Source organism: Diaporthe amygdali (assembly GCF_026229845.1).
Source record: "Diaporthe amygdali strain CAA958 chromosome Unknown NODE_43_length_333103_cov_65_012416, whole genome shotgun sequence".
NCBI lineage: Eukaryota > Fungi > Ascomycota > Sordariomycetes > Diaporthales > Diaporthaceae > Diaporthe > Diaporthe amygdali.
This window is the reverse complement of record NW_026517063.1, coordinates 85,455-110,492: the sequence shown is the minus strand read 5'-3', so window position 1 is coordinate 110,492 and position 25,038 is coordinate 85,455. Positions and strand designations below refer to the sequence as shown.

Genomic DNA, 25,038 nt, shown 5'->3' with positions numbered 1-25,038 from the left:
CGAGTGCGAGTGATTGTACAGGTCAAGGGTCGTCTGATCTGCTCTCGAACTCTGCGACCGCACAGCCGTTCCCGGCAATATAAGCTTAAGTCACTCTGCTGTAACACCTCCCGGATGCCACAGTAGGGTACCAACAGCACGTGATCTTGGACTTCATGCTGCCGACTGCCGGATCATCCCAGGACATGTCTGGTCTCAAGAGCTGTTTCCGTCCATAATAGTCACGCAGCAATAATCAGCCAGGTACGTAACTTTCCATCTCACCCAGAGTACCTCGGAACCAGGCAATTTTCATATGTCAGGCCACTAGCATAACATTCTTGCTGGTTATGCCAGATCGGAGGGCAGGGCTCCTCCCACTCTCGCATGGCGGAAATGTGCCTAGCCTAGTACTTCAGGGCCAATGAGGCTTCATCTGCAACCCTTGCTTTCTAGAGTACCCTGACGGATCTGTGAGGCTTGTCGTGTGGTCCAGCTGGGCCACATGCGCAGATCTTGGCAAGCTAACGCACTCATGGTTCGATGACCAAGGATTGATGCCCGGAGATTTGGAAAGATATGTCGATCATCGAAGTCATGCAAGTTTCTCCAGGCTTTTTGGGAACAAGAGCCAAATCTGATATCGGGTACCGAACATCTGGGCCAAGATTTCGCATACACGCCAGACGAGCCCACTGCCCATGCAGTTTCCGGCCCTTGTCCACAAAGTGTCTGGGAACTTGACAACGGCAATCACTATGCTTTACTGCTACGTCATTTTTACGAATTCGAGATGTGTTCCATTTAGACTCTAAAGCAACCGATGTCAAGAGTCTGGCAGATTAGTACCCACAGAAACGGGAGCATGTTTTTCCAACTTCTTCGCTGCAATGGGCAGTGCGCTGGACTCTGTATCTGCAGCTTTCCTGTCAAGCACGCGCGTACGGGTACTTCCACTGTTGAGCTGAAACTTGACATCGCAGATCTCTGGCAGTGAAGCAGCCTGGGTCCAGAACCCCCATCGGAACTATCTCCTAATCCAGCCAGCGATCTAGATAAGCTTTCCAAGAACGCCCGAGGTACAGACCCCTGGGTCGTCCAAACGCCACGAGTGTCGCCAAATGGCCCTACCACGAGCCGGAGCACCCATCCTAGGCCACACAATGCCCGCTGTTAAACCGTATCTCGGATCTCACAACCGTTGGAGGTCTGTGTAAGCGACTGCTTGATCTGAACCTTAGAGCGAAAGGCTCCGTGGGTATGGGCCGCTTTGTCGACTTCAAACTTCGTCGAATATTCCGAGTAAGCCGCGTGCATATGGGCCCGAGAACTCCACCCACAGGCTCCGGATCGCTCGATCTGTCAAGAGCGCGCTTCGCTTCCCTTGACTGAGTATTTTCCTCGACACAGCACGGAACGAGAGCATCAGGCCATAGCTTCAAACACCCCGGCGTTTTTCGCACCCCGGGCACGACCCGGACAAATAGTAAGACGCGGACACGGGAGAAAATAACGACCGCCGTCGATCGATTGTCATTGCGAGCGAGATCACTGATCTACGTGCCACCACTTTCCGATAGTACACAGAAATCTACAGAACGCGCGCCACCAAACACCAATTCTCATGCCTTGAACTCCGTAAACAATGCCGCAAACCCACTCCCCCCAAAAACATACCCACAAGAAACTCCAGGTGAGAAGTTTACACCAATGCCGGTCCATAGTGGCGCCGCGCTCAGGTCATCGTCGGCGACACTGCTCGGCGAGTCATGACCGCGCCCGCGTCAACTACACGTCGCTTCGTGGGGGCCACTTCACCCTCCTCTCTGCGCGCACGTACAGGTTCGTGGGGCGGATCAGCTGGAACATGGGGTCATAGTCGATGGCGCCGTCGGTGGCCAGGGTGAACTTGTAGCGCCAGACCAGCTTGGTCAGGAAGATGCGCACCTCCTGGAGCGCAAAATTGAAGCCGATGCAGCCACGCGGGCCCGTGGCGAAGGGGATGTAGCTGTTGTTGGGCTTGTTCTTCACGCGGTCACTGTCCCAGCGGTCAGGGTCGAAGTCAGCCGGGTTGCCCCAGATGCTGGGGTTGTTGTGGATGTGGTGCAGGGCCGGGATTACGATCGAGTCCTTGGGGATCTTGTAGCCACCGGGAAGCACAAGATCGCACTTGGCCGTGCGCGCCGGCTGGTATGACGGGTTGTGTCTCCGTTGAGTCTCCTTGATGTAATGATCGAGGAAGGGCAACTTGGCGGTGAAGTCGGCAGTCACTTCTGTCTCGTCGGTGAAGTCATTGTCAACAAGCTCCTGGAGGAGGCGTTCTTGCATGCCGGGGTAGTTAACCATGCCGTAGAGCAGCCACGACAGGAGAGAGCTGGTTGTGGTGAAGCCAGCTCCAGTGGCGACTACCAGGGGCTCCAAGACCCGATTTGTTGGGATCTTATTGCCTTTGTTATCGGTGGCGCGCAGCACGTAATCCACCATGTTGTTTGCCTTCAGTGCAGCCTCTTGCAGGCCCAAGTCCTCCACGCCTCTCGATGCACCCGCAATGACCTCTTCGATCATCACGCGCATACGCTCCTTCGCATCATATAACCTTTTCGGGTCGCCGAATGGGAGATGAGCATACCAACTGCCCATTGACGTAATCTTCTTGTTAAGTTCGAGAGAGGTGGCCATGAGGATCACCATCTCGTGTGGTGGTGCATCCACAGAGGAGAAGTGGTTGAAGTCCATGCCGAGGATCAGTTTTCCGACGGCTTGTGAGCCGAGCTTCAGCATGTACGAGTACACGTTCCACGCCTCATCCCGGTTTGCAAGCTCGTCGAAAACCTTGAAGGCATCCTCAACAGTCTTGTTCATGGTCGGGGCATAGTGACGGACGGCTTTTGGCCCAAAGAAAGGCGGCAGGAACTTGTGTGCAACTTTCCATTCCTCGGTGTCGGTATCGCCCAAGAAGACACCAGCCTCATTGTTCTTGATGGGATAGAGCGGATGGCCGGGGATGATGTCCTTGGTGAAGAAGTCGTTTTCTGAAAAGAAGATGCCTGCCAGGGTGGGGTCGTTTGTAAGATAAGTGGTACTGCCCATGTTGTTTGTCTTAAAAACAGGGCCATATTTCTCAAATAGTCGTTGATGATTTCCCAGATGATCGGGGTAGATCTCAAAGTAGTTGCCGACATATGGCAGACCCTTGGGACCCTGAACGTCACGCACACCCCGGCCGTCAATAGTGATGGCGATTGGACCTTGGGCATCGAGTACGTCTGCGACCGAAGAGAAGGCTTCGTGGTCATTCACAAATCCAACGCCTGGGGTTTGCAATCAGTAAGAAGGAGCCAAACGATGAGAGCTGTGTCCGAATACGTACCTTTGGCTGCCACAATGGCGAAATGTGATGCAACTAGTTGTCTGAGTTCGTCCTCATCTACTGTTGTAGGGACGTCGATCTCTCGTGCTGTGGAGACATCTTCGCCAAGCAGATAGAACTGCTTAGTTGCAAAGTCGGGTCTCATCTTGGCCAACAGCTGGGTTTGTCTAAATGGAACTCCGGGTAGACTTGATTGAAGGTGGTCTAGTTGTCTAAAAGACTGAGAGGATATTACTTTGATGACCTGACACAATAATAGCACGTCTGCATCACAGACTCAGGGACATTGGGAGTGACGATATATAAATGAGTCCAGGGTGGACGCGGCGGCTTCATTATCGGCGGTCAGGGGCTACCTCCGTTGCCGAAGAATGACAGCATTCCGGGAACCCCATTGCTGCAGGCATATCTTTCTTGGTCTGCCGATCGAATCCTGCTAGCTAAAGCCCGCGAGCGGCATTATTAATTCCACAATGTCCACTTGCCGAGGCGTAGACGAACCACTTCTTTACGAAGAAGCGAGTCGAGCCGCGACAGGTGTCACTGGTGTGGTGGACCCGGGCAAGGCGAGATTCAACCAAGCAATGCGACGAAGCGCTGCTGAAAATATCCCATCAGAAATTTTCAGTGGAGTCGGATAAGCTGCCTAGGTATTTTTGGGACCCTTGCTGTGCCCATCCAGTTGCCTCGGCTCACCGGTGCTGGAAAGCAAAATGATGTCCGACTGAACCAAAATCTCACGCCACACGACTTAATCTAGCGCAATGCTGATACCGGCTGTTCAGGAACTGGCGCGTCATGACGCAGAGCCGACGCGAAAGATCGGGGCGCGAATAGCACGAATAGCACGAACGCGACACCAACCAGTAGAAGATCCTCCATTAGCGAGTGCTTCCTTTCCCGGCCGCCTCGCCGCTCCGGATGCTCCCGGATCTGGCCGGCGCCTCGGCAGATCGATAGGTCGGGTCGTAATCAAGCTTCAAGCCTCGGCGACCCACTATTAAATCGAAAGGTCCATCCCTGACTAGTTTTTGAGGGTCCGATACGCGCAGTCCGGCCAAGCAGGAAAGGAGAACCACTTGATGACCAGATATGATAAGCATTGTCCATTTATATACAAGCCTGCCACCAGTACCCATCATAAAAAATGGCAATCGTGTAGTTAATAAGCTCCCCTAACTAGAGAATCCTCCCCTTCCAAAGTCTCTTTCGCACCTCACTTTGGAACACTAGACAATATGTCTGTGGACACAGAATTTACGGCGAAAGAAGTCGCAGCTCACCGGGAGCGCGAGGACGCCTGGATGGTCATCAATGGCGAAGGTGAGCAACTTCAAGGCGAAGTCACGCGCGGGACAAAGAAGCTAACAAGTGACATCCAGTCTATGACCTTACCAAATATCTGGAAGAGCATCCAGGAGGCTCAGAGATTCTGATCGAAGCCGCCGGAACAGACGCAACCGAAGCTTTCGACAATGCCGGACACTCTGAGGATGCTTTCGAGATCATGGCAGATTTCCGTATCGGCAAGCTCAAGGGCGCCGGCAAAGCCGCAGCACCAAAGCCCGTCCGTGTAACGCTGCAGACACCGCCAGCATCAAAAAAGTCCGGCAGCAGCGCATCCACAGCTGTAGGCGGCGCGGTTGTATCCCTTGGTGCTTTGGCCGGTGCCACCCTTGGTCTGCGCAGGATGGACCTGTCAGCATTGTCAAATTTCCTCAAGATAAGACAGATCGAGGGCCCAAGAAGTGCAGGCGGACTCGGCTTTGTCGAGGGCTTTGTGATTGCAGCAGCACTTGCGCTCGTGGCAGGAGGCGTCGCAGCCAGGAAATTCTCTAAACTTCTCGATATGGAGGCTGGAGCACTCCACTATGCACCACACAAGAAGATCCCAAGGGTAGCGAAGGCCGACCCATTATTACAGCGAGGCTTTCTGGACCCACAAACATACTACCCGCTTCCCTTGATCGAGAAGGAGCTTGTCACACCAAACGTTTACAGACTTGTGTTTGAGCTGCCGACGCCAGACACCGTGCTGGGTCTGCCGATTGGACAGCACGTGGCCATCAAGACAACAATTGACGGCGCGACAGTCCAGCGATCTTACACACCCGTGTCAAACAACTCAGACAAGGGCATACTTGAGCTTGTCATCAAGGTGTACGACGACGGCCAGCTCACCGGCAAGTATCTGAAGCATCTGTCTCTCGGAGACGAGGTGATGTTCCGTGGCCCCAAGGGCGCGATGCGATACAAGAGAGGACTATGCAAGAAGATTGGCATGTTGGCAGGCGGCACAGGTATAACGCCCATGTACCAGCTGATCCGCGCCATCTGCGAAGATGAGAGGGATACCACCGAGGTTAGCCTCATTTACGCCAACCGGACTGAAGACGACATCTTGCTGCGGAAGGACCTCGAATCATTCGCCAGGCGATACCCCAAGAACTTCAAGATGTTCTACCTCCTTGACAACCCTCCGGAGAACTGGGCGTATGGCACGGGCTACGTCACTAAGGAGCTCATGGCCGAGAAGTTTCCTGACCCCAAGGAGGACGGCTCAAGGGTTATGCTTTGTGGGCCACCTGGAATGGTGAACGCTGCGAAGAAGAATTTGGTGGAGTTGGGGTACGAAAAGCCCGGGGCATCATCCAAGATCACGGATCAGGTCTTCTGCTTCTAGATCGGTGCATTTTGCAACGGAGCACCCAACCGTGAAGTCTGTGCCTTTTAGCACAAGCAAGTCATTATAAGGCAAGAATAAGGGGCGTTTTCATTTGAATATGGAGGGTTGCGCAGGGAAAACTAGAGGATAGATTTGGTGTTATCGTGCATTGGCTGGCGTCTAGAGACGGTTTACGAATGTTCGTGAGGCTGGAGCATGGCTAGGAGTTGTGAGGCATTTGTTGCCTACCTAAATTCGATATCAATGTCTATCACTCTTACACAAAACCCTGCTGATTCAAATTGTGTGCCATGTGTCTCTAGGGTAGACTTCGGCAATCGCCTCACGCAGGCAGCCAGGGCTCAAGGGAGAGGTTGGACGGGCGGATGATTCAGCCCATGCTCGGACAGGGAACAGCGCATGCACGACGCGATAGCTAATGATCCTGGAGTATACGCGACGCAAATCAAGTAGGGTGCATCATATTAAATACCGATTACCACGTGGGAGCACAAAGCGATGGTTCCGACTCAGTGGGCTGCATGGCGATCACACCACCTGGAAATGGTGGGTGTACATTCAGGCTCGGGATGGCCAAAGACATCTCACCAAATAGAGTTTAAGGGATATGCAGCTTAAAGCCCTTTGCTTTTCTATCATAAGCAAATGCAGCAAATTTCCGCAGATTATCCGCCGCTAGGCCTTTGGACTATACACGGGAAGAATTGCGTATCAATGGCGGTATGGCTGCACTTACTGTGGTAAGGAGCGAGAACAATGACCCAGGCTGCTGAAGTGTGTGTGGTTTAATATAAGCAATAGCTTGTTTCATGCACAGGTCTCCCTGCTTGCCTGTATTTGGGCGTTACCAAACAGTTATCTCGACGCCGGATTTGTAATCAAAGATGGTCTGACTATGCATACATTAAAGTCGTTGTTGTTAGCCTTTATTTTGATTAAGCAGCTTTTCCGAATACGCCGGAATAATAGATGGTATCGCGGAGAGATCGAGAAAAAGGGCTGAAAGTATATTGTGGGATGTTAAGGAAACCACCTGCGAGTCATAAAGGCGTCGCATATAGCTGGGAATCGATGAAGCATTAGACTCTGCGCCTCACATGAAACATTTCGTCGTCTACCTACCGCGCGCATACATGCACAGCAGCCCAAGATGCCTGTCAGCCCTGTTTTAAGGTCCAGCTACAAGGGCGCTGACGTGCTAGTCGCATACTCTTATCAGCTGCCAAGTTATGATGTCCATTCTCGATCATGGAAGGTTTAGACAAAGTTCACGAGGTTGGCGCGCGTATCAGCTTTACAAGATCTTCTCTGGCAAAACGTTGAACAAGCATTGCCAAGAGCGTAGACGCCACCACATCCCGAACGCGGCTAACACGGCAGGAAGTCCACAACCTCGCCAAATTTTGCCCAGACTAGATCCCCCATCTGATACTTCCGAGGAATAGGCGACCGTATTACCACCACAGCACTCCTGGCGCTTTCCACAGCCCACGGATCTGAACAGAAACCTACGCTGTCGATACAGATAAGTCTCGAATTGGCCCGCATTTGATGCAGAGCTGAAACAGCTTGGTTCGCCACCTTCAGCATAGGTCATAGAAAGTACCAAGTTGGTACCGACTACACAATCTCGAGAGCACACAAATGTACCCTGTCCAGAACTACGATAAGAGACCTCTTCTACAGTTGTATCTAAGTAACGAGTTGTATGCTTCTATGGAAGTATTGAACATTTGAAGATGTGCAGCTAACGCACTGTCTCACATTCATCGAGCAAAGTTGGTTTTCGATCTGACAGTGATGGAGACAGTGCAACCAGCTTTCATGTTGGCAGAGCCCTGTCGAGGAGAGGCAACAACTGCCAACAAGAGTGGTTGTTTTGTGCTGTACAAACTTGTTACTCGTGAGGAGTTCTCATGCATGAGGATGGGGTAGAGAGAACGGGAGGGCTGTTTCTTTCAAAGGATCCATATAATTGAACGGCTTCGTCGTCGAGACTCTGCCAATGAATGAGCCTTCTTTGGCTATCTGCGAGAGCGTCAGAATGCTGCCTTGCGACTTCACTGGTGAACGCGGCATGGCCATCTTTTTGTCAGCTCACAGATCTACTCGTTTCTGTTGCATTCATTGAATTGGCTCTTCAACAAGATGTCTCAGAATACACAAAATACCTAGTGCATCAATTCTCAATATGAAGCGAGTTGCATTTTCGTAGTCGTTTGCCTAATTCAACCGTCAGTACAATCAGCAAGGCGGGTCGCAGGGCTTGGCAAGCTGCTTCCTTCCTGAAGTCTCTTGACAGATTTTTGCTCGCGCTCGTGTCCTACTTGAGGCAGCAGTACAACGACATACAAATCCTCAGATGAATATCAAATAGCCCTATTTGGTGGCACATTTACCCCTGCTTGAGATGATGAGTGTACACTCATGCTACCAGAAAAAAGACTTCTGGCCTGTTCGCGACCTCACCAATAAGCCCACCGGTCAGAATCTCTATCAAAGGAAACTGGCCAGAGACGTTTTTGATAAGGAGATGAGCCGGAGCCTTCCAATGCATGTGGGTGTTGTCAAAAGCTGATAAATGCTTAACTGTGAATCCGCGCTCAGTGGAAAACACGATAACAGACCAGCAAATATACTCGCTTGGTGTCAAGTCTCCATACTTCACACTCTGATGACAGGAGAATGGCGAAATGAGGGTAGCGTTTGTTCTGATGTTATTGAGCAGTCGTTGGGGGCCAGCTGAGCACTGCTGTGCAGAGTATATGGTTTAATTTGTGTAATTTCTGTTTGTTCTACTATTTAAGTCGACCTTTTTGCGATAATCTGCAGCCACAGCCAGAAGTATTCTGTCGCCAGCTTGTGACACTACCAAATTTTTGAACTCTGTTGAAGTAGCGAGTAAATAGTTGTAAACAGGGATGCTGTGGAAACCCACTTTTTGAATCAGGACTTACATGAAAATGTTATTCATCTTCAATCATATTGGATCCATCACTGGTCGAGGTGAGTGGTAGTTGAGCCGTTGCAAACAGGGACGGAAGAGTAGGCGAGTTGACTTCGATGTTACTGGAAGGGATGCAGCTCAAATGTCGAGGTTAAGCGGTGGATTGAGCCACAAGACTAAGCAACTTTGTGACTTAAGGATGACTTTACAAGCCGTCCTTTTGTTTCAGTTTTCTTTTCTTCGAATAGATGCAATGTTGGACGCCTGTGTTGACTGTCCACGAAAGCAAAACGTTCTCGGAGTTGCCCCGGGTTCTCGCAATGCTGATCAAATGAGTGATTGGAACGCAGTTGGAAGAACTAATCAAATTTCCATTTGCACAAAGTGAAAAGACTGAAGTCTAGAGATTTTCTCCAATGCAAGAAGAGAAGCCTGTAACGCAAAGACTTGTGTTGCAAGCTACACAAAATGTGGAAGATGCCTCTCATCTCGGAGTTTGTTCTGTCGGCCATTTCGCGGGCGTCGAGTGACTGCACTTGAGATGCCGAATTTGCGCTGCAGATGTGGGGCTTCTCGGGGAGTTCGTTGCTCACGCCAACGGCGCAAGCTTAGCCTTTCTGCTCCGCTACACACACAAGTGGTGCTTACTCATTGCATGGCCCAATGACGGTTTACACAGCGAGTCTGCCCAACCCCGAACCATCGCCGCGTCATGGTCCACGCTTCATGACACTTTCTGCAACACTTGCTCAACAGGCATGTGTAAGTCCCTGCATGGACCTGCATGGTATCAAAACTCCAGTATCTGATTTGAACCATTGGCAAGACCGTCTCATTCGGCCCCAGCCGCGTTCAAGCTCGGGGAGCGAGCCTGGTGTCGTGACACGGCATTCACCGGTGAAGACAGTCTCCCTGGATCGTCTGGCTAGCTTCTCTGAGTAACCTACAAATCATTGGTATTGAGGTTCAGAGAAGCTTCAGAATTGAGGGGAATCAGACAGTGTTACAATCCAAGGAGCTGATCTGCCTCAACTACTGGCAAAACACCACGTCTCAATAGATAACATGGCATGTCCACCTGGAGATATAAGAAGGGCATCTGTCCACCATCGTAGCCAGATTTTGTGACATTCGAAAATTATCCTTCTCAAAGATCCACTGATTTTTCAGTACATCTCTCAGTATTCAAATTATACCTGACCAGTGACAACATTGAGCCCAATTGAGTCGCCGCTCATCATGCCTATCATCACCGAAGCGCCCAAGAAATTCGACTTCATAGTCGTCGGAGGTAAGTGAAGAAAAGCCTGAATGTTCATGTCAGTGATTAAGTTTCCTCGATAGGCGGTACAGCTGGCTGCGTCGTGGCCGGTCGTCTTGCGGAGAATCCCAAGGTCAACGTGCTTGTCATCGAGGCAGGCATAGGAAACCCAGAGGATGTTGATGCTATCACGACTCCCGCCCGAGCCTTTGAGCTTCGAGGCAGCAAGTACGACTGGCAGTACAAGACGACCATGGTCGACCGGCCTGAGTACACTCGGATTGAGAAGCCCAATACTCGGGGCAAGGTCCTCGGAGGCAGCAGCTGTCTAAACTACTACACCTGGATCCCCGGCAGCGCCGCAACCTTTGATGATTGGAGTGAATTCGGGGGCGATGGTTGGACGTGGGAAAGCATCAAGGACTACCTCTACAAGGTAAGCCCTAGCAAGCCTTCTGATAATGTATCATCTGCTGAAGAAGTCTAGCCCGCGACGTACCACGATGACCACGGTGATTTTAGGCCCGAGCTCCAGTACATTGGTCAAAACGGACCACTTCCAGTTTCTCACTCGGACTTGGTTCCTGAGCTTAAGCCATTCCGAGATGCCCTGGAAGAAGCCTGGGTCAGCAAGGGCGAGGAACTGACCGACGACGTTCATAACGGCACCATGAGGGGGCTATGGAAATGCACCAACTCGATCTACAACGGGAAGCGCTCATCGAGCTGGATGTATTTGAAGGGAAAGGACAATGTGGCTGTTCTATCGAGAACCCACTCAAGAAAAATCATCACTGAGGACGGAAAGGCGGTTGGCGTTGAGGTCAGCGGCCCAGACGGCGAGACCTACTCCTTCTACGCCAATTACGAAGTCATCGTCTCACAGGGAGTCTTCGAAACTCCCAAGCTTCTGATGCTTTCTGGAATCGGTCCAAAGAAGACCCTGAAAGACTTCGGCATCGACCAAGTTGTCGCTTCGGAGAACATTGGCCAGAACCTCCTTGACCATCCGATCATACCCCACGTCTTCAGACTCAAAGATGGGTACGGTCTGGACGGACACCTCCTCCGTCCCGGTGCAGCGCACAGTGCAGCAGTTGACGCTTATAACACCTCAAACAGGGGTCCGTACACCAGCGGGCTGCTCGAGCTCGTTGGGCTTCCACGCATAGACAAATGGCTCGAGCAGGACGCCGAGTACGTTGCCTATAAGAAGGCCAACGGAGGCGTGGACCCGTTCGGCCCAGGTGGACAGCCGCATTTCGAGATTGACTTCGTCCCAATGTTCTCCGATGCCTTCCAGTGGCACATTCCTTGCCCTCCAGAGGGTGACTGGCTAACCATCATCGTCGACCTGCTCCGCCCGCTTTCAAAGAGCGGCGTCGTGACGCTCAAGTCGGCGGACCCGCTCGTGGACCCCAGCATCAACCTCAACTTCCTGGAGGATAAGCTGGACATCATCGCTCTACGCCAGGGGCTCCGCTTTGTGGACGACATACTGATGAATGGTGATGGGATGAAGGACATCATCGGCGAGGACTATCCTTTCCCAATTCCTCGCAACTCTGATGAGGCTCTGAATACGATGATCAAGGAGCGTTTCCAGACCGGCTTCCATCCTTGCGGCACATGCCGGCTCGGAAAGGACATCAGTCAGGGAGTCGTGGACAGCAAGCTCAAAGTCTTCGGTGTCGACAGGCTCCGTGTCATCGATGCTTCGGTAATCCCCGTCATTCCTGATTGTCGTATCCAGAACTCGGTCTACGCGATAGGAGAAAAGGTATTTATTTCTTGAACCAACATATGTGTAGAGGATGCTGACATGATTGTTGCAGGGAGCCGATATGATCAAGGCTGCTTACCCGGATTTATACGCTTAATCAGGAGTATTTACTTCGAAAGGGGATTCCAAGGGCATCACAGGTGGGCGATCAGAGCAAATTGCGAGAATGGACTTATCTAGAAGTTATTTTCCCTAAGCAGTTAATTTTAAGGTTCTTACCTCCGCGATCAATTATTCCCCCTGCCGCATGGCATTCCCGAGTGCCACGCTTCTAGGGGGAAATGAATGCTGCAGCCACACATGGGCTGCCGTTCTCCGAGGATTTCAATATAGAGTTCCGCCCGCTAAACCAAGTAATTTACGAGAAAGCTTAACACAAATCGATCCTTAACATGAACAGTTACTGCATGATAGCGAACTTGCTAGAGGTGTTTGAAACCCGCTGACCCCTCCTTCAATGCAGAATATTTCCACTCATCGGACACAGCGTATGACAGTGTGGGGGCAATTCTGGCCCTGCTTGTGATTGCTGCAGTCCCGCAAGGTGTCCAAAGTCATGGGAGGGGTTTAAGCTAAGCCCCGGGCATCCAGCTGGTGAAAGGAGGATGCAGATCCCAGCTCTGATATTGACCAAGCATGCATGTGCTTAATCTACAGCCCCTTTTGAGGCAAACTTTCGCAGTCGATATCACGAGACAGTCTTAAAGATCGTGGGGTCAATCATCGATTTGAACTGACGGTTCTCGACCAGGGAAGAGGTACAATTCATTGATTTGTCAATCCACACATCGCATTATGTATGCACCTATCCTTAGAAATAAAGTTGTCTAAAGTAGATTCATCTCCCTTGCAGATATTCGATAGCAGCTGTGTGCTATACAATTAGCGACCGCCACGGCCACCTATGGACACTCACTCACTCACACCTCCTCATCATTAGCGTTCATCGAACCCTGGTGTCAACACATACGAAGGTCATTGCTTCCATCCCTCATGGTTTGAATTCTGTTGCCCACCAGTATTTCATCTCAAATCGTTCAAAATGCTGCTCCTTTGTGTCTTGCTGATTTTGGCGGCCTTCGCTGCATCCTGCGACGCGTATGCCCACGCGCCTAATCATGTTGATGGCATCGCGATTAGCAAACTTCAACTTCTCTCCCACCGTGACCTGTCCACGCGCAACGACACCAACTCAAGCAGAACATCTGGTGTGTACAAGCTCTCGGATCTGTATGACTCTACCAACTTCTTCGATAAATTCTCTTTCATGGAGGTGAGCGAGCTTACATGTCCCTACTCAACCAAGATCTTGCCACAAAGCTGACCCATGCCCAGAGCCGTACGGGCACAGACGAATACACCGATGTTGACCCGACGCATGGCTTTGTGCTTTACCAGAATCGGTCCGAGGCCGAGCGCCTTGGCCTCGTGCAGACCTGGGGCGATGTCGTGGGAATCATGGTAGACTACACCAATGTGATCGAGAATCCACGAGGCTACGGGCGGAACAGTGTCAGGATCGAGAGCACCGCGACTTACAACCACGGCCTGGTTATTGCCGACTTCTCGCATCTCCCAAAGGCCCAGTGTGGAACATGGCCAGCCTTGTAAGCCACGGTGGCCCCATAGCTCCAGTCTCTTATGTGACACTGACAACCTCGATGTAGCTGGATGTACGGACCGGGCTGGCCAAAGAGTGGAGAACGTGAGTGCGGTGCTTTGACCTTACCGATCAAAAGCTGAACATGAAGCTGACACCGAGGCACCCAGTCGACATCTACGAGCAATGGAACGCGTACAAGTTCAACAGACAGACCCTCCACACAGACCACAACGCGACAGTCGGCAACTGCACCTACAACTCGACCAGTGCCCTCGGCTACCACAGCTTCGACATGTCCAACTACATGTACCGGGAAAGCTGCGACGTGTACGCGACAAACAATGACGGCTGCTCCAGCTGGGACTATGAGGGTCCATATGGGTCCTCGACTGGCGGCTTCTACGCTATGGAGTGGACAAGCGAGTACATCAGAATGTGGACTTGGCACCCGGACCAAGTGCCGCTGGATGTCAAGCATGGAAAGCCTGATCCGAATACCTGGGGCCTCCCTGGTCTTTCTGTGGGCGGCTCGCTCTGTGACATTGACAGGGCCTTTCAGAACCAGTCTATCGTGCTCAATGTTGACTTCTGTGGTGACACGGCCGGATCAGGGAGTGAGTGGACTATGACATGTGCCGCAGAGACGGGTTATAGTAGCTGTGCGAGGTATGTGGCGGCAAACCCTGGGGATTTTCAGGAATCGTGGTTTGGTGTGAGGACAATCAAAGTCTACACCTTGAAGTAATTCCCAGTGGATATCTTGCATGTCTGGTTAGAGACATCTGTCAACCCCGGTATGATCTCATTTTGAGTCTGAATGTCGGGCTGCAACAGTCACTGGACCAGGAATGGGCAAGCTCGAATTACTTTCAGTCTGCCATGATACTCGTAATTGAGACAGAAAATGTTCAAAACAATATCCACTGGCAACAACCGATCAATGAGACAGCAAATCATCAAACAAAATGAAGTGTGAAAATTCAGGGCTTTGGTATAACAAGGCAGTTGGAGAGCAGATATCGCAACCACCTGTTGAATCCAGGAAGCCTTGTGGGGCTCAAACCATGCTCAGAGGGCATGTGTGCATCCATTTTCCTCTGTTCTAGTCCACCCAAGCCACTGTGCAGCACATTGAGTCCCCTTCAACTATGGATCCACTTTGTCTGTCCAAGAACAAGAGGATAAAGAAATTTTCAAAAACAGCCAGGGCCCCAGAATCTCCAGAATGAGAGTCGAAAAATGTCGCACTCATGCACCAGCCCCGACCCTGCGGACATACGTACAACGACAACTATGCCAAATGTATCAGGCCCACAAGTGGCACCTCTTTGATGACGTGGTGTTTGATGAACGAGTCTTCTTACATTTGAAATTGAGGTCAGTGACTAAGGAGCAGACAGCAGGCAACTAGGAGGCTGGGTCAAATTATAATGGGTGCCAGCGCACAGATTGGCCAAAGTTGGGTCGTTAAGATCCTGCACAAAAGACAAGGGAAACAAAACATGACGCGTGGTTCTTAAGCTAGTCACATGAGGAGCCGCCGATGCGTGTTTATTCGATTTGAATGTGACAGCAGGGCGATCTGCTGGCCGGGGTTCACTGTCTAGGCCAGGTGGTTGGGGCTGTGAAGTTGTTGCCAAGCCACGATCTCACCATTGGATGGCCAACTCTGGAGCCAGGAGAGTAAATTCCAGACGCTACTTCTGAACACCTAGGCCAATTCAAGACGCTTTCATGGTTCAGCACGCCGTAGCAAAAGACTTCTAGCTTCCCGGCACGTTGGGTCAATTAGTTACATAGCCACACTTGCTCTTCGATCCTCCAGACCGCTCATCATCCTTCGGCCCGTCAAATAGTGATGCCTAATCGGGGCATATCAGAGGCCGAGCTAACTCACTAGTATTCCTCTGATGAGTTCCCTCCAATGAGTGACTGAGCTATGATATTTGAAATGTCCACCAAATAGACTGACTGCCTCATGCCCAGTTCCCCCATCTAGATAATGGCATACTTCTACTTACGTACAGATTGGAGCTGACAAGGTCTGTAAATACCAGCTACAGTCAAAGTCATCCATACGCACAGGATGACTGAGTCTCTTCAGCTGGACGAAGTCCCAGTCCCCAAGTACATTGAGACCGACGAAAGGGAATTCTTTGCTCGCCTGAAGGCAATTCAAAACAAATATCCAAGCTACCCAGTTGTCCCAGTGACAAAGCACCCCAGCACCCCAAACCCCGATCCCCATCACAACCTCTCAAGTACCGAATCATGGAAATCCGCCGCCATCAGCGACACCCACAACCTCCAGGCTGACATCCTAACCGCCCTCTTTGAAGATATTACCATGAGAGACATTGCCGCAGTCCAGTACCTTATCAGACAGGGCCTCATCGCCCCAGACTGCCCCAACGCAACCGGCGAGACCCCCCTGCTGGCAGCCATCCGCAGCCGCAGCGTTCCCATGGCACGCACGCTGCTGGCGCTCGGCGCTCAGCCGAATCAGTTCGGCAAGGTGGGCCCGGACCCAACATTAATTCCCCCACAGACAGGCCGGGACCGCACGCCGCTCATGCTGGCGGCGGCGATGGGCAACCTCGTCTTGGTGAAGCTGCTGATGGAGGAGCACGGCACCGACGACGCGCTGGTCGGCCCGGCGGGGGAGATCGTGCTGCGGCTCGCGGCTGAGGGCGGCCACCGTGATGTGGTTCGGTATCTGCCTGCGCGGCGGGCGGGCGCGTGGCGGCGGCTGAAGCACAGTAAGGAGGTGAAGAGGGCGCGGCGTGCTGTGGCCGCCGCCGGGAGGATTGTTGGGTTTCTCGGTTGGACTCTGCCCCGGTTTCTGCTGTGGGAATTTCCCAGGGAGGTTGCGAAGTGGGCGTGGAGGCATAGGCGCCTGTTTGGGGAGTTGTGTGTGCGGCTGATCAAGGGCGTTCCGGAGGGCTTGATGGTGATTGCTAAGGCTACTTATCGGCTGATCGAAGGCTTTCCGACAAGCTTGATGTCAATATTCAAGGCTGTTTATCTTCAACTCAAGGGGCTGCCACGTCTCGGCTGGCAGGTGGTTATTTGGATCTCAAAGGCCTTGCCGCGGGCCTGGAAAGTTGTACGAAAATGGCTGGTGGACGGCGCGAGGGCAATCGGTGGTGCCATTGCCTTCGGAGCCGTCCGGCTGGTCTCACTTTTGCACTCGCTCTTCGCTGCTGTCATCAGTCGCCTTAAGGAGACCAAGCTGAAGGACCTTGGGCATGACCTTTTGGTTGCCGTGGATGCACTCTTCAACAAGCTGCCCAGAGAAATATGGTCTTTTGTATCTCAACTGGTGGCGGTGTCCTGGAGGGCTCTGAATGCATTCTTTTGGAATGATTGCGTATGGCTGCTGTTAGAGGTGGTTTGTTTTGTCCCACGCACCTTCTGGTCGATGCTGGAAAGTCTGCTGGCATGTGTTGGCCGCGGGCTGGATGAGCTTATCACTCTGCTCAACCCGAAGAGGTTTCCAGCGGGTACAACTCGATCATAAATAATTCAGCTTGGATTGAATGCTATTTTCGTTGAATTATTGCTCACGTATGTGGCCTTTCACACACTGCTCATCGTAACATTCAGCCCCGTGTTCACTGCATCTCCACCATGCTCCAGCGCCGCGAAAGTGTACTCGCCCTTCTCCAGCTCCCATTCATCCCATCGATTGATGATTTTCAGATACCGATCAACATCCAGATCCATGTTCACGGTCGCCTCCTCTCCCGCGCCCAAGTAGACCCTTTGGAATGCCACTAGCTGTTTGACTGGCTGGACTATACTAGATGTTCGCCCGAGGAGATATACCTGCGGAACATAGCTGCCGTCCACAGTGCCGTTATTTTTGACGTTCACCGAGAAGGTGATGATATCTCCTGACGTGAACGTGCTTTGACTCGGTGAGGCATTACCATCTTTCGCTGTCGCCGGAGCACTGCTCGCTTCAAAGCCCGATATCTGGAAGGTCGTATACGACAGGCCATACCCGAATGGATAGGCCGGCTGGGAGTCAACGTCGAGATATTTGATCTTCCGCCCAAGACTCTTGTAATTATAATTAATTGGCACCTGGCCCACGTGCTTCGGCACGCTGACAGGTAGTCTCCCACCGGGATTGACCCTCCCGAACAACACATCCGCGATGGCCTGCCCGCCGCTCTGGCCGGGGAACCCGGCGCTCAATACAGCAGCGCTCTGGTTATAGTAGTCTGGAATTGCGAATGGCCGTCCACCTTGCAGGACGAGCACGACGGGTTTGCCTAAAGCATAGATGGCCTTGGCCAAAGCGTCCTGGCTCGGGGCGAGACCTAGGGTAGCTCGATCGCCGCTCTCGCCGTCGCTGTTCCACGCTGCGCCGACGGCAAGAACGATGACGTCTGCGGACTCGGCGACTGACACAGCCTGTGAGACTGAGTCATTGGTGGGATCGCTGCTGACTAGGTTCCAGAAGAGCAGAAGCTGAGAGTTTAGGGAGGCGACATTTTCGATCTTCTTGTAGAGATTGAAGGCTTGATATTCGATACGTATGTCGTATGTTTCCCCCTTCCGAAATTTGAAAGGGGCGGCGCCATCGGGTGGCAGGGTGCTGTTAGCTTGGGTATAGGTGAACTGTTGGATGTTGCCCAAGATGTTGCTCTGAGCGGTCAGTGGGAAGCCCCATGATGTGATGAGCTCTCCATCAACGTGGAGCTTGTACGTGCTATTCGCACCAACGGCAACACCGATCCATCCATCCACGTCGACGTCAACTGGAGAAGTCACGGTGCCCTCCCAAATAGCACTGAAGTTGTTGGATGGCAGACCCGGGGGAGGATATATTCCCCAGTCAAGTGCAGGAGCCTCCAAGTTGGTGATCAGCGGCTCACTGAAATTTGCATCTGCAAAGTATGTCACTTGCAAGCCGCCCGCTGTGCCGTTGGGGACTGAAAGAAGATATGGTGGGATAACATGCTGTGCATTATACTCCCAAGTGTTTGATCCCCAGCTAGAGACCAAATCGAAAGTGGTATCCATGTCTTCGCTGTATGACAGTATAGCTTGTCGAACTGTCTTGGCGCTGTTGGCTGGGTACTCTCCCCATTGACCGGAATAGTCGCCATAATTCAGGATATCAGAGAATGGCCCGATAAGTGCAACCTTTGAGATGCCCTGTTCTCTTGGCTTCAGAGGCAGTGTTGCATTCTGGTTCTCCAGCAAGACGATACTCTTCTGGGCAGCTTCGAGCGTCAAATTTCTATTGTCGTTCACTATCCGAACCGGTTCAATGGTCTGTGAGACAAAGGGGTCGTCAAACAATCCCAGATCCCATTTGACGCCAAGCACGGATTGCACATGCGACTGGAGAGTTGAAAGCTCCAGCGAACCGTTGGCGACGAGTTCTTTCGTGGTGCTCAGTAGAAGCTCCAGTGGCCAGTCGTAGAATTGCACCATGCCACCAGCGTTGTACCATTGTCTGATGGCATCGGCAGGCGAATCAGCGACCGCGTGCTGAGTATAGATGTCGTTCATCCCAGTGTCATCAGCTATGACGAAGCCATTAAATCCCATATCATTCAGTGCGTCGTACAATTTGGGATTGACGTGAGCAGGGATGTCGTCGAACTCGTTATATGCCATCATCACGCCTCGAACACCTCCAAGCTGCACCGCGGCTCTGAAGGGGGTCAGAAGATCCTGGAAGACCTGACGGTTCCCGTGCCCCATGAATGGGCCCGCGTTGTGACCAGCCTGGGGAGATCCATGCGCTGCGAAGTGTTTCATGACGGGCACGACGGCGTCGGGGTCGGACCAAGAGCTGTTCTTTGACAGTCCGGACGAGTAGGCCACGCCCATGTGAGAAGTCAGGACTTTATCCTCTCCCCACGCTTCTTGCATGCGCCCCCATCGCGGGTCCAACCCCATATCGAGCACGGGGGAGAAACACGCGTGAATGCCAATAGATCTTGCCTCGGTGCCGATGGCGCGACCCACGCGATGGACCAGGCCTGCATCCCAGCTTGCTGAGAGCCCCAGACTTTGGGGGAACATTGACTGCTTGAAAGAGCCGACCCCGTGGAGACATTCACCGAAGTGCATCAGTGGTATCTTCAGACGGGCTTTCTGGAGGTTGAGCTGCTGCACTTCGTTGTAGTGTGACGTATTCAGGGAGTACCTGCTGGGATCTCAGTGTCTTATTCATATTGTTCCTGGTGGCGCAGTGGAAGACCTCATACCAGTCGTGAATGATGCCGACTGGTGAGTCGGGGCTGAATCTCATCGTGTAGTCTTAACTTTACAATCAGCCACGATGTGTGGATTTACATGGCCAGAAAGCTCAAGAACCTAGGGAGAGGCGCACCGTAAAGCTCATTGTCCGAATTGACACCAACTATATCACCGCCAAAGGTCAAGTGCAACTGTAAGACTGCCTATCGTAAGCAATAGAGTACTTTGGATGTCGAGTTCGGGTTGGTGACATCTCACCGAGATCCTCAATGGTCATGTTCGAGACGACAGCGTTGATGAAGGCCTCTTTTCCCAGGCCCGTGCCGTGGACTCCAGCTCCTTCGATCCATTCTGTCGCTGGATATGGATAGGCAATGACTTGCTGCTGGTCGCGAGCCAGTACAACTGGGAGGAGAGGCGCTGTGAGTAGAAGGATGAGGTGGGCGGCGCGTGGAGGGCCCATGGTGGGTGAAGAGGGGGTAGGTGCTATGTGCAGTCGTGTACAGCACAAGACTGTATGTCTACATGTTTCTTCTGTGTACCCAACACCTGCTTTTGATTGGCATCGTCATTTCGTCGTGAAGTTGACCGAGCAGCGAGCAACGTTACAGCTACAGCCACAGCATCTTGGTCTGATTAGCGCACCGGCGTTTATTTGCCGACGGGTATTCTGAGGATGCATTGCAAGTGGAGGAGATGTGAACTATCGCCGGAAATGATATGCGCTCATGCTTGCACCCAGCAGTGCGGGGAGGATCTTGACAGTGCAAGGCTCGCCTGGGCGAGTGGGGTCAGGGCTGGGTGGTCACATTCAAAGGTTGGGGGGGGGGGGGGACAAGACTTGAGCTGAGGTCTCTATAGTCCACCCGCGATCTCGTCAACTTATTTACACAAACGGAAGAATCACATGGCTAGCATACTCTCCTCCCGAATGCAAAACATGCCGTCCCCGATTGAGCCCATGATCGAGCCCAAAATTGTTCACAGCAAAACTCCGCCCGCTAACAACCACCCTAACGCTCTCCCCCGCCTCGAACTCAATTCCCGTAGCCCAGATGCCAATATCCAACCTCACCACCTGCCCCGGAGTAATCTTCTCCTCCCTGTCATGGGGGTGATACGGCCAATGCGGATGCATGCTCTTACTCTCGTCGATTGCCCGGTGCGAAGCGCGCAGAATCCCGACAGGGCCCTTGTACAGCACGACCTCCGTCTCCTGTTCGGGTGAGAACTCGTCAAATGACGTGACCGGAATCCCGTTCCACGGGATGTTGAGGTTCTTCATCTGTTCGCCGTCGCGGTCGAGTTTCTGAACCATGACATACACGTCCATGTCGTCGTGTTCGGGGCAGGACATGTACAAGACCGCCTTTGGTAGGCCCATAATGCGAGTCGTTTCCGCGAAGGTGTACGTGAATCCGACGCTCTCGCTAGTGGTCGAATCGTAGCTGACCTCGACTGCCCTGCCCGACGGTGCTCTCCCAGGCACAAGTTCCTTCTCTTGCCCGAGATAGAACTCCCTGTACTCGGTTCTTTTAGGTGGGAAGTCCTCCTCGACGATATTTTCGATCGCCTGCGGGACCTTGTTGCCAAACCTCAACAACGCCATCCTCATCCTCGGCGTCCTTTCCCACCCGTTTTTCTCTTCCTTGAGATAGTAGTCAAAGAAATCGAACAGCTCGGCTTTCGCCTGAGAGTTCCCCCAGAGATCAAACCATTCCTGCCACGGGTGCCATCTCAACCACTTGTCCTCCGAACCGACCTCCAACCACGCCCTTATTGCGCCCATCCCGTGCATTGTGTTGGTCCACGTGCCCGTGATGTACGTAGGGACATTGATCCTGCCCATATCCGGCCTCTTATCGTTCCACCACGCGTTGGCCAGCGGGTGCCGCTCGTACATGCCCCGGAAGCTCTCGAGCCCGTTGCGCCCCTTGAGCATATGCTCGACGATGAGCCGGTCGAAGAGGTCCCCGGCGTAGATGCCGCCTCGGGCGAATTGCTCGCGGTACAGGTCCCCGCAGCCCTCCCACGGCGCGATGGCCCTGAGGCTGGGCGGGCGCAGCGCGGCAATGAACCACTGCGCGATGGCGAGGTGCGAGTTCCCGGCCAGGCCGACCCTGCCGCTGCACCAGTCCATCTCGGCCACGGCCTCAATGACGTCGTAGCCGTCCTCGGCTTCCTGCGTCCCCATGATCACCATCGTGCCTCCGCTGTCGAAGGCACCCCTGGTGTCCACGTTGACGATGGCGTAGCCGCATGGGACCCAATCCGCCGGGTCTGGTGCCTCGAATTTCTCGAGCCCTGAGAGCGTCCCGGCGGGTATGCCGAGGTTCCACGGTGTCATGTAGCCAAGGGACGCCAGCCCATTGAACTTCTTGCCGAAGGGGGACCAGCATATCAGGGCTGGGACGTTTTCCGAACCGGGAGGGCGAAGGATGTCGGCGTAGAGGGTCGTGCCGTCGCGGACTTTGATGCCGACGTCGTGATCGATCCGGATGTCGCAGGGGAGGGGGCGAGAGTCAGTATGTGGGTATTTCCAGCCCTTGGGGAGGGTTTCTGAGCGTGGATTGAGACCGGCGTAGCCATCTCTGCCTTTCACGGGGGCATTGAGAGATTCGATCGGGACTTCCACCCCGCGGAAGGTTGTAGACTTCATCTGGGAGAGATAATTAGGAGCTCGACGATCAAGTGATTGCGTCTCCGAGTGTGGCCAGGGTCACGAAGTACACGACAGGCAAGGGGGGAGCTGTGTGGAAACATAGTGACTTCTGCCTTCATTTTATTATGATGGGTTATTCTCTTTTCCTCTTTCCCTTTTCCCTCCAAAGTTTTCCAATATCATCAACAGCCGAAAATCTTCCCCGTGATGGAGCTCGGGAGTGAAATGTTTGCTGCAATTGTGTTAATGCATGCCACTACTACCTCACCTCCGTGGAGGAGGGGGCCCACCAATTCCCGAGCCGAGAGCACCAAGCTGATGCCGACGTTCCCGAACCGAGTCTCTCCGTGCCGACTTTCATGTTTCACCCACCGTTTCCGTGCCGGGCCGAGAATACAACTCAAGAACTGAGCAAGATGGCCAGAAGGGTATCCTCGGGGCAGTCTACCTGCGTATGGCCGCGTTAGAATTACGAAATGACATACAAAGTACTAGGATGAGGATGAGAAGATCAGATGCTCAACTAACAATCGACAGATGAATATAAAACATATCTGACGAACCTTCTTCATAGCTTTATTCCCTACATGTTGTAAAGTCAATACACGGGATACTCTGAACTCAATAGTATAAACCCGACCTGATCAAAGTTTCTCTTCCCTCGCGAAAGAAAGTATTCCACCCCTCGTAAATTCGTCAACATGGTCATCGCCACAGACTACGCCTCCTCCTCCGCGACCACTACGGTCCTAGCCAGCAAAAAGCTAGAGTCTTCTTCCGCGCCTCTGGCCCCCAAGCCAGCTGGCCCCAACAAGCTCTTCGCCAAGGAGGGCGTCACCTACGGCGACTTTCGTGATGACCTCCTGCGAGACGGCTACGCCGTTGTGAAAAGCGCCATCCCCCGCGAGAGGGCAGACAGATACGGCGACGAGATGATGTCCTACCTCGAAAATTTGTAAGTCCAAGCCAGGTTCCCCTTCACATCCGGCATGGGCCCCCTCTCCCAAACAGTCAGTCACTAAGTAGTGTACCCCTCCAGCGCCGGCGGTCTCGGCTTCGACCGTAACGACCCCAGCACGGTCAAAGAATCCAATCTCCCAATCATAAATGAGAAGGGAATGTGCTTAGGTTACGGGATCGCCCACGAGTCTTTCACGTGGGCTATCCGTCAGGAGCCGGGCCTCGTCTCCGCGTTCGAGAAGGTGTACGACACCCCGGACATCATCGTCTCCTTCGACGGCGTCAACATGGCTTTTCCCAACCGCGCCGATGTCGCCCCCAATAAGCCCTGGCCGCACCGTATGTACAATTTTTCTCGCTATGATCGTCCGTCCGTCTTCTTTTAGAATTTCCAGACTGCATTGTTCCGGGTTCCGTAGCAGGTGACTAACATATGGCAGAGGACCAGGACCCGGAGAAGCCCGGCTTCCGCTGCCTCCAGGGCCTCGTTAACATCCTCCCCAACGGGGACCGCGACGGTGGGCTGATCGTCTGCAAGGGCGCGCATCTCCTCAGCGAGGAGTTCCACGCCGCATTCCGGGACGAACCTGATAAGGTGTGGGCGTGGACCAAGGAATGGTATGGCTTCACCGAGGCGGGAATGCGGTGGCTACAGGACAAGGGGTGCGAGTGGGTCAAGATCAACGCAGAACCGGGCGACCTGCTGGTCTGGGACAGCCGGACGCCGCACTACAATCTCACCCCGGAGGGCGAGTCGCCGAGGTTTTGCGTGTACACGTGCTACATGCCCGCCGCGGAGGCGACGCAGGAGGATCTGGTGAGGAAGAAGGCCGCCTTTGAGAACTTGCAGAGCACCACGCACTGGCCCAACGCCATGCACGTCGGCGGCCTCCCCGTGAATAGGAACGGGGAGCCGTGTCCTTACAACACGGGGAAGCCGAGGGAGATACCCAGGTTGACGGAGAGCGGGTTCAAGATGACTGGTATTCCCTATATTCAGGGTGCTCCAATCGTGGCTTCCTAGAGCCGGCGTGGAGGATTTGTCTTATTTCTGTACCAGTTTATTGCAAGGATTTAGGTAAGGTCGGGCTGAAACACAGATACCTTTATAAATTGTTCGAAGAAAATCATTCTATTTGCAGAATTAACGTCCAGGAGTGCTCTTGTCAGATACGTGCAAATGTCAACCGATAGGCATCTCCCAATCTTACTGGTTATGATTAATATTAGACCATGTCTACCCTCTGCCTCCTTCGCTTGCCTCTCTCCCAGCGTGAGCTGCGGCTGCTCAGGCAGAGCCCTTGGCGTCTCTCCGCTGGGGCGAAATAAGGCATAAAGTTGCTTTTTGGACTTGTTACGATGCTTGTCTTTTTCTTCTTCTCCTCTTATGGTCCCATGATCTCGTCGGCCTGGCCGTCTGGTCAATGGCCACAGAATGGAATCCCGATCCTGCAATATCATGCACCGCACCCAAAGCCTCTTAGACTTTCGTCTCCGCAGTCGCTGGGAATATTAGTTCAAACGCTGCAGAGGGTATTCTACTACACTCTCAATGGCTTTTA

The 25,038-nt window shown here is 52.9% G+C and overlaps 8 protein-coding genes across 8 annotated transcripts; 5 read left to right on the top strand and 3 right to left on the bottom strand.

Annotated features, from left to right (window-relative positions):
• Positions 1 to 1,767: 1,767 nt before the first annotated feature.
• On the bottom strand, positions 1,768 to 3,494 carry J7T55_000034 (uncharacterized protein; the record flags this gene model as incomplete). The annotated part of the gene is made up of 2 exons (XM_053134244.1): positions 1,768 to 3,290; positions 3,350 to 3,494. 2 exons carry the CDS (start codon positions 3,492 to 3,494, stop codon positions 1,768 to 1,770), a joined length of 1,668 nt encoding a protein of 555 aa, XP_052987935.1.
• A 1,093-nt stretch (positions 3,495 to 4,587) lies between these two features.
• Positions 4,588 to 6,032, top strand: J7T55_000033 (uncharacterized protein; the record flags this gene model as incomplete). The annotated part of the gene is made up of 2 exons (XM_053134243.1): positions 4,588 to 4,672; positions 4,732 to 6,032. 2 exons carry the CDS (start codon positions 4,588 to 4,590, stop codon positions 6,030 to 6,032), a joined length of 1,386 nt encoding a protein of 461 aa, XP_052987934.1.
• A 4,189-nt stretch (positions 6,033 to 10,221) lies between these two features.
• J7T55_000032 (uncharacterized protein) lies at positions 10,222 to 12,123 on the top strand (the record flags this gene model as incomplete). The annotated part of the gene is made up of 4 exons (XM_053134242.1): positions 10,222 to 10,273; positions 10,327 to 10,679; positions 10,731 to 12,023; positions 12,079 to 12,123. 4 exons carry the CDS (start codon positions 10,222 to 10,224, stop codon positions 12,121 to 12,123), a joined length of 1,743 nt encoding a protein of 580 aa, XP_052987933.1.
• Positions 12,124 to 13,068: 945 nt separating this feature from the next.
• Positions 13,069 to 14,440, top strand: J7T55_000031 (uncharacterized protein; the record flags this gene model as incomplete). Its single annotated transcript, XM_053134240.1, has 5 exons — positions 13,069 to 13,299; positions 13,362 to 13,633; positions 13,694 to 13,731; positions 13,797 to 14,243; positions 14,406 to 14,440. 5 exons carry the CDS (start codon positions 13,069 to 13,071, stop codon positions 14,438 to 14,440), a joined length of 1,023 nt encoding a protein of 340 aa, XP_052987932.1.
• A 1,275-nt stretch (positions 14,441 to 15,715) lies between these two features.
• Positions 15,716 to 17,149, top strand: J7T55_000030 (uncharacterized protein; the record flags this gene model as incomplete). The annotated part of the gene is made up of 1 exon (XM_053134239.1): positions 15,716 to 17,149. The coding sequence occupies one exon, from the start codon at positions 15,716 to 15,718 to the stop codon at positions 17,147 to 17,149; it is 1,434 nt and encodes a 477-aa protein (XP_052987931.1).
• Positions 17,150 to 17,208: 59 nt separating this feature from the next.
• Positions 17,209 to 20,317, bottom strand: J7T55_000029 (glycoside hydrolase family 3 protein; the record flags this gene model as incomplete). Its single annotated transcript, XM_053134238.1, has 3 exons — positions 17,209 to 19,801; positions 19,863 to 19,914; positions 20,113 to 20,317. 3 exons carry the CDS (start codon positions 20,315 to 20,317, stop codon positions 17,209 to 17,211), a joined length of 2,850 nt encoding a protein of 949 aa, XP_052987930.1.
• Positions 20,318 to 20,740: 423 nt separating this feature from the next.
• On the bottom strand, positions 20,741 to 22,513 carry J7T55_000028 (X-Pro dipeptidyl-peptidase C-terminal non-catalytic domain-containing protein; the record flags this gene model as incomplete). The annotated part of the gene is made up of 1 exon (XM_053134237.1): positions 20,741 to 22,513. The coding sequence occupies one exon, from the start codon at positions 22,511 to 22,513 to the stop codon at positions 20,741 to 20,743; it is 1,773 nt and encodes a 590-aa protein (XP_052987929.1).
• A 704-nt stretch (positions 22,514 to 23,217) lies between these two features.
• J7T55_000027 (phytanoyl- dioxygenase) lies at positions 23,218 to 24,500 on the top strand (the record flags this gene model as incomplete). Its single annotated transcript, XM_053134236.1, has 3 exons — positions 23,218 to 23,471; positions 23,556 to 23,815; positions 23,917 to 24,500. 3 exons carry the CDS (start codon positions 23,218 to 23,220, stop codon positions 24,498 to 24,500), a joined length of 1,098 nt encoding a protein of 365 aa, XP_052987928.1.
• Between the last annotated feature and the right edge of the window lie 538 nt (positions 24,501 to 25,038).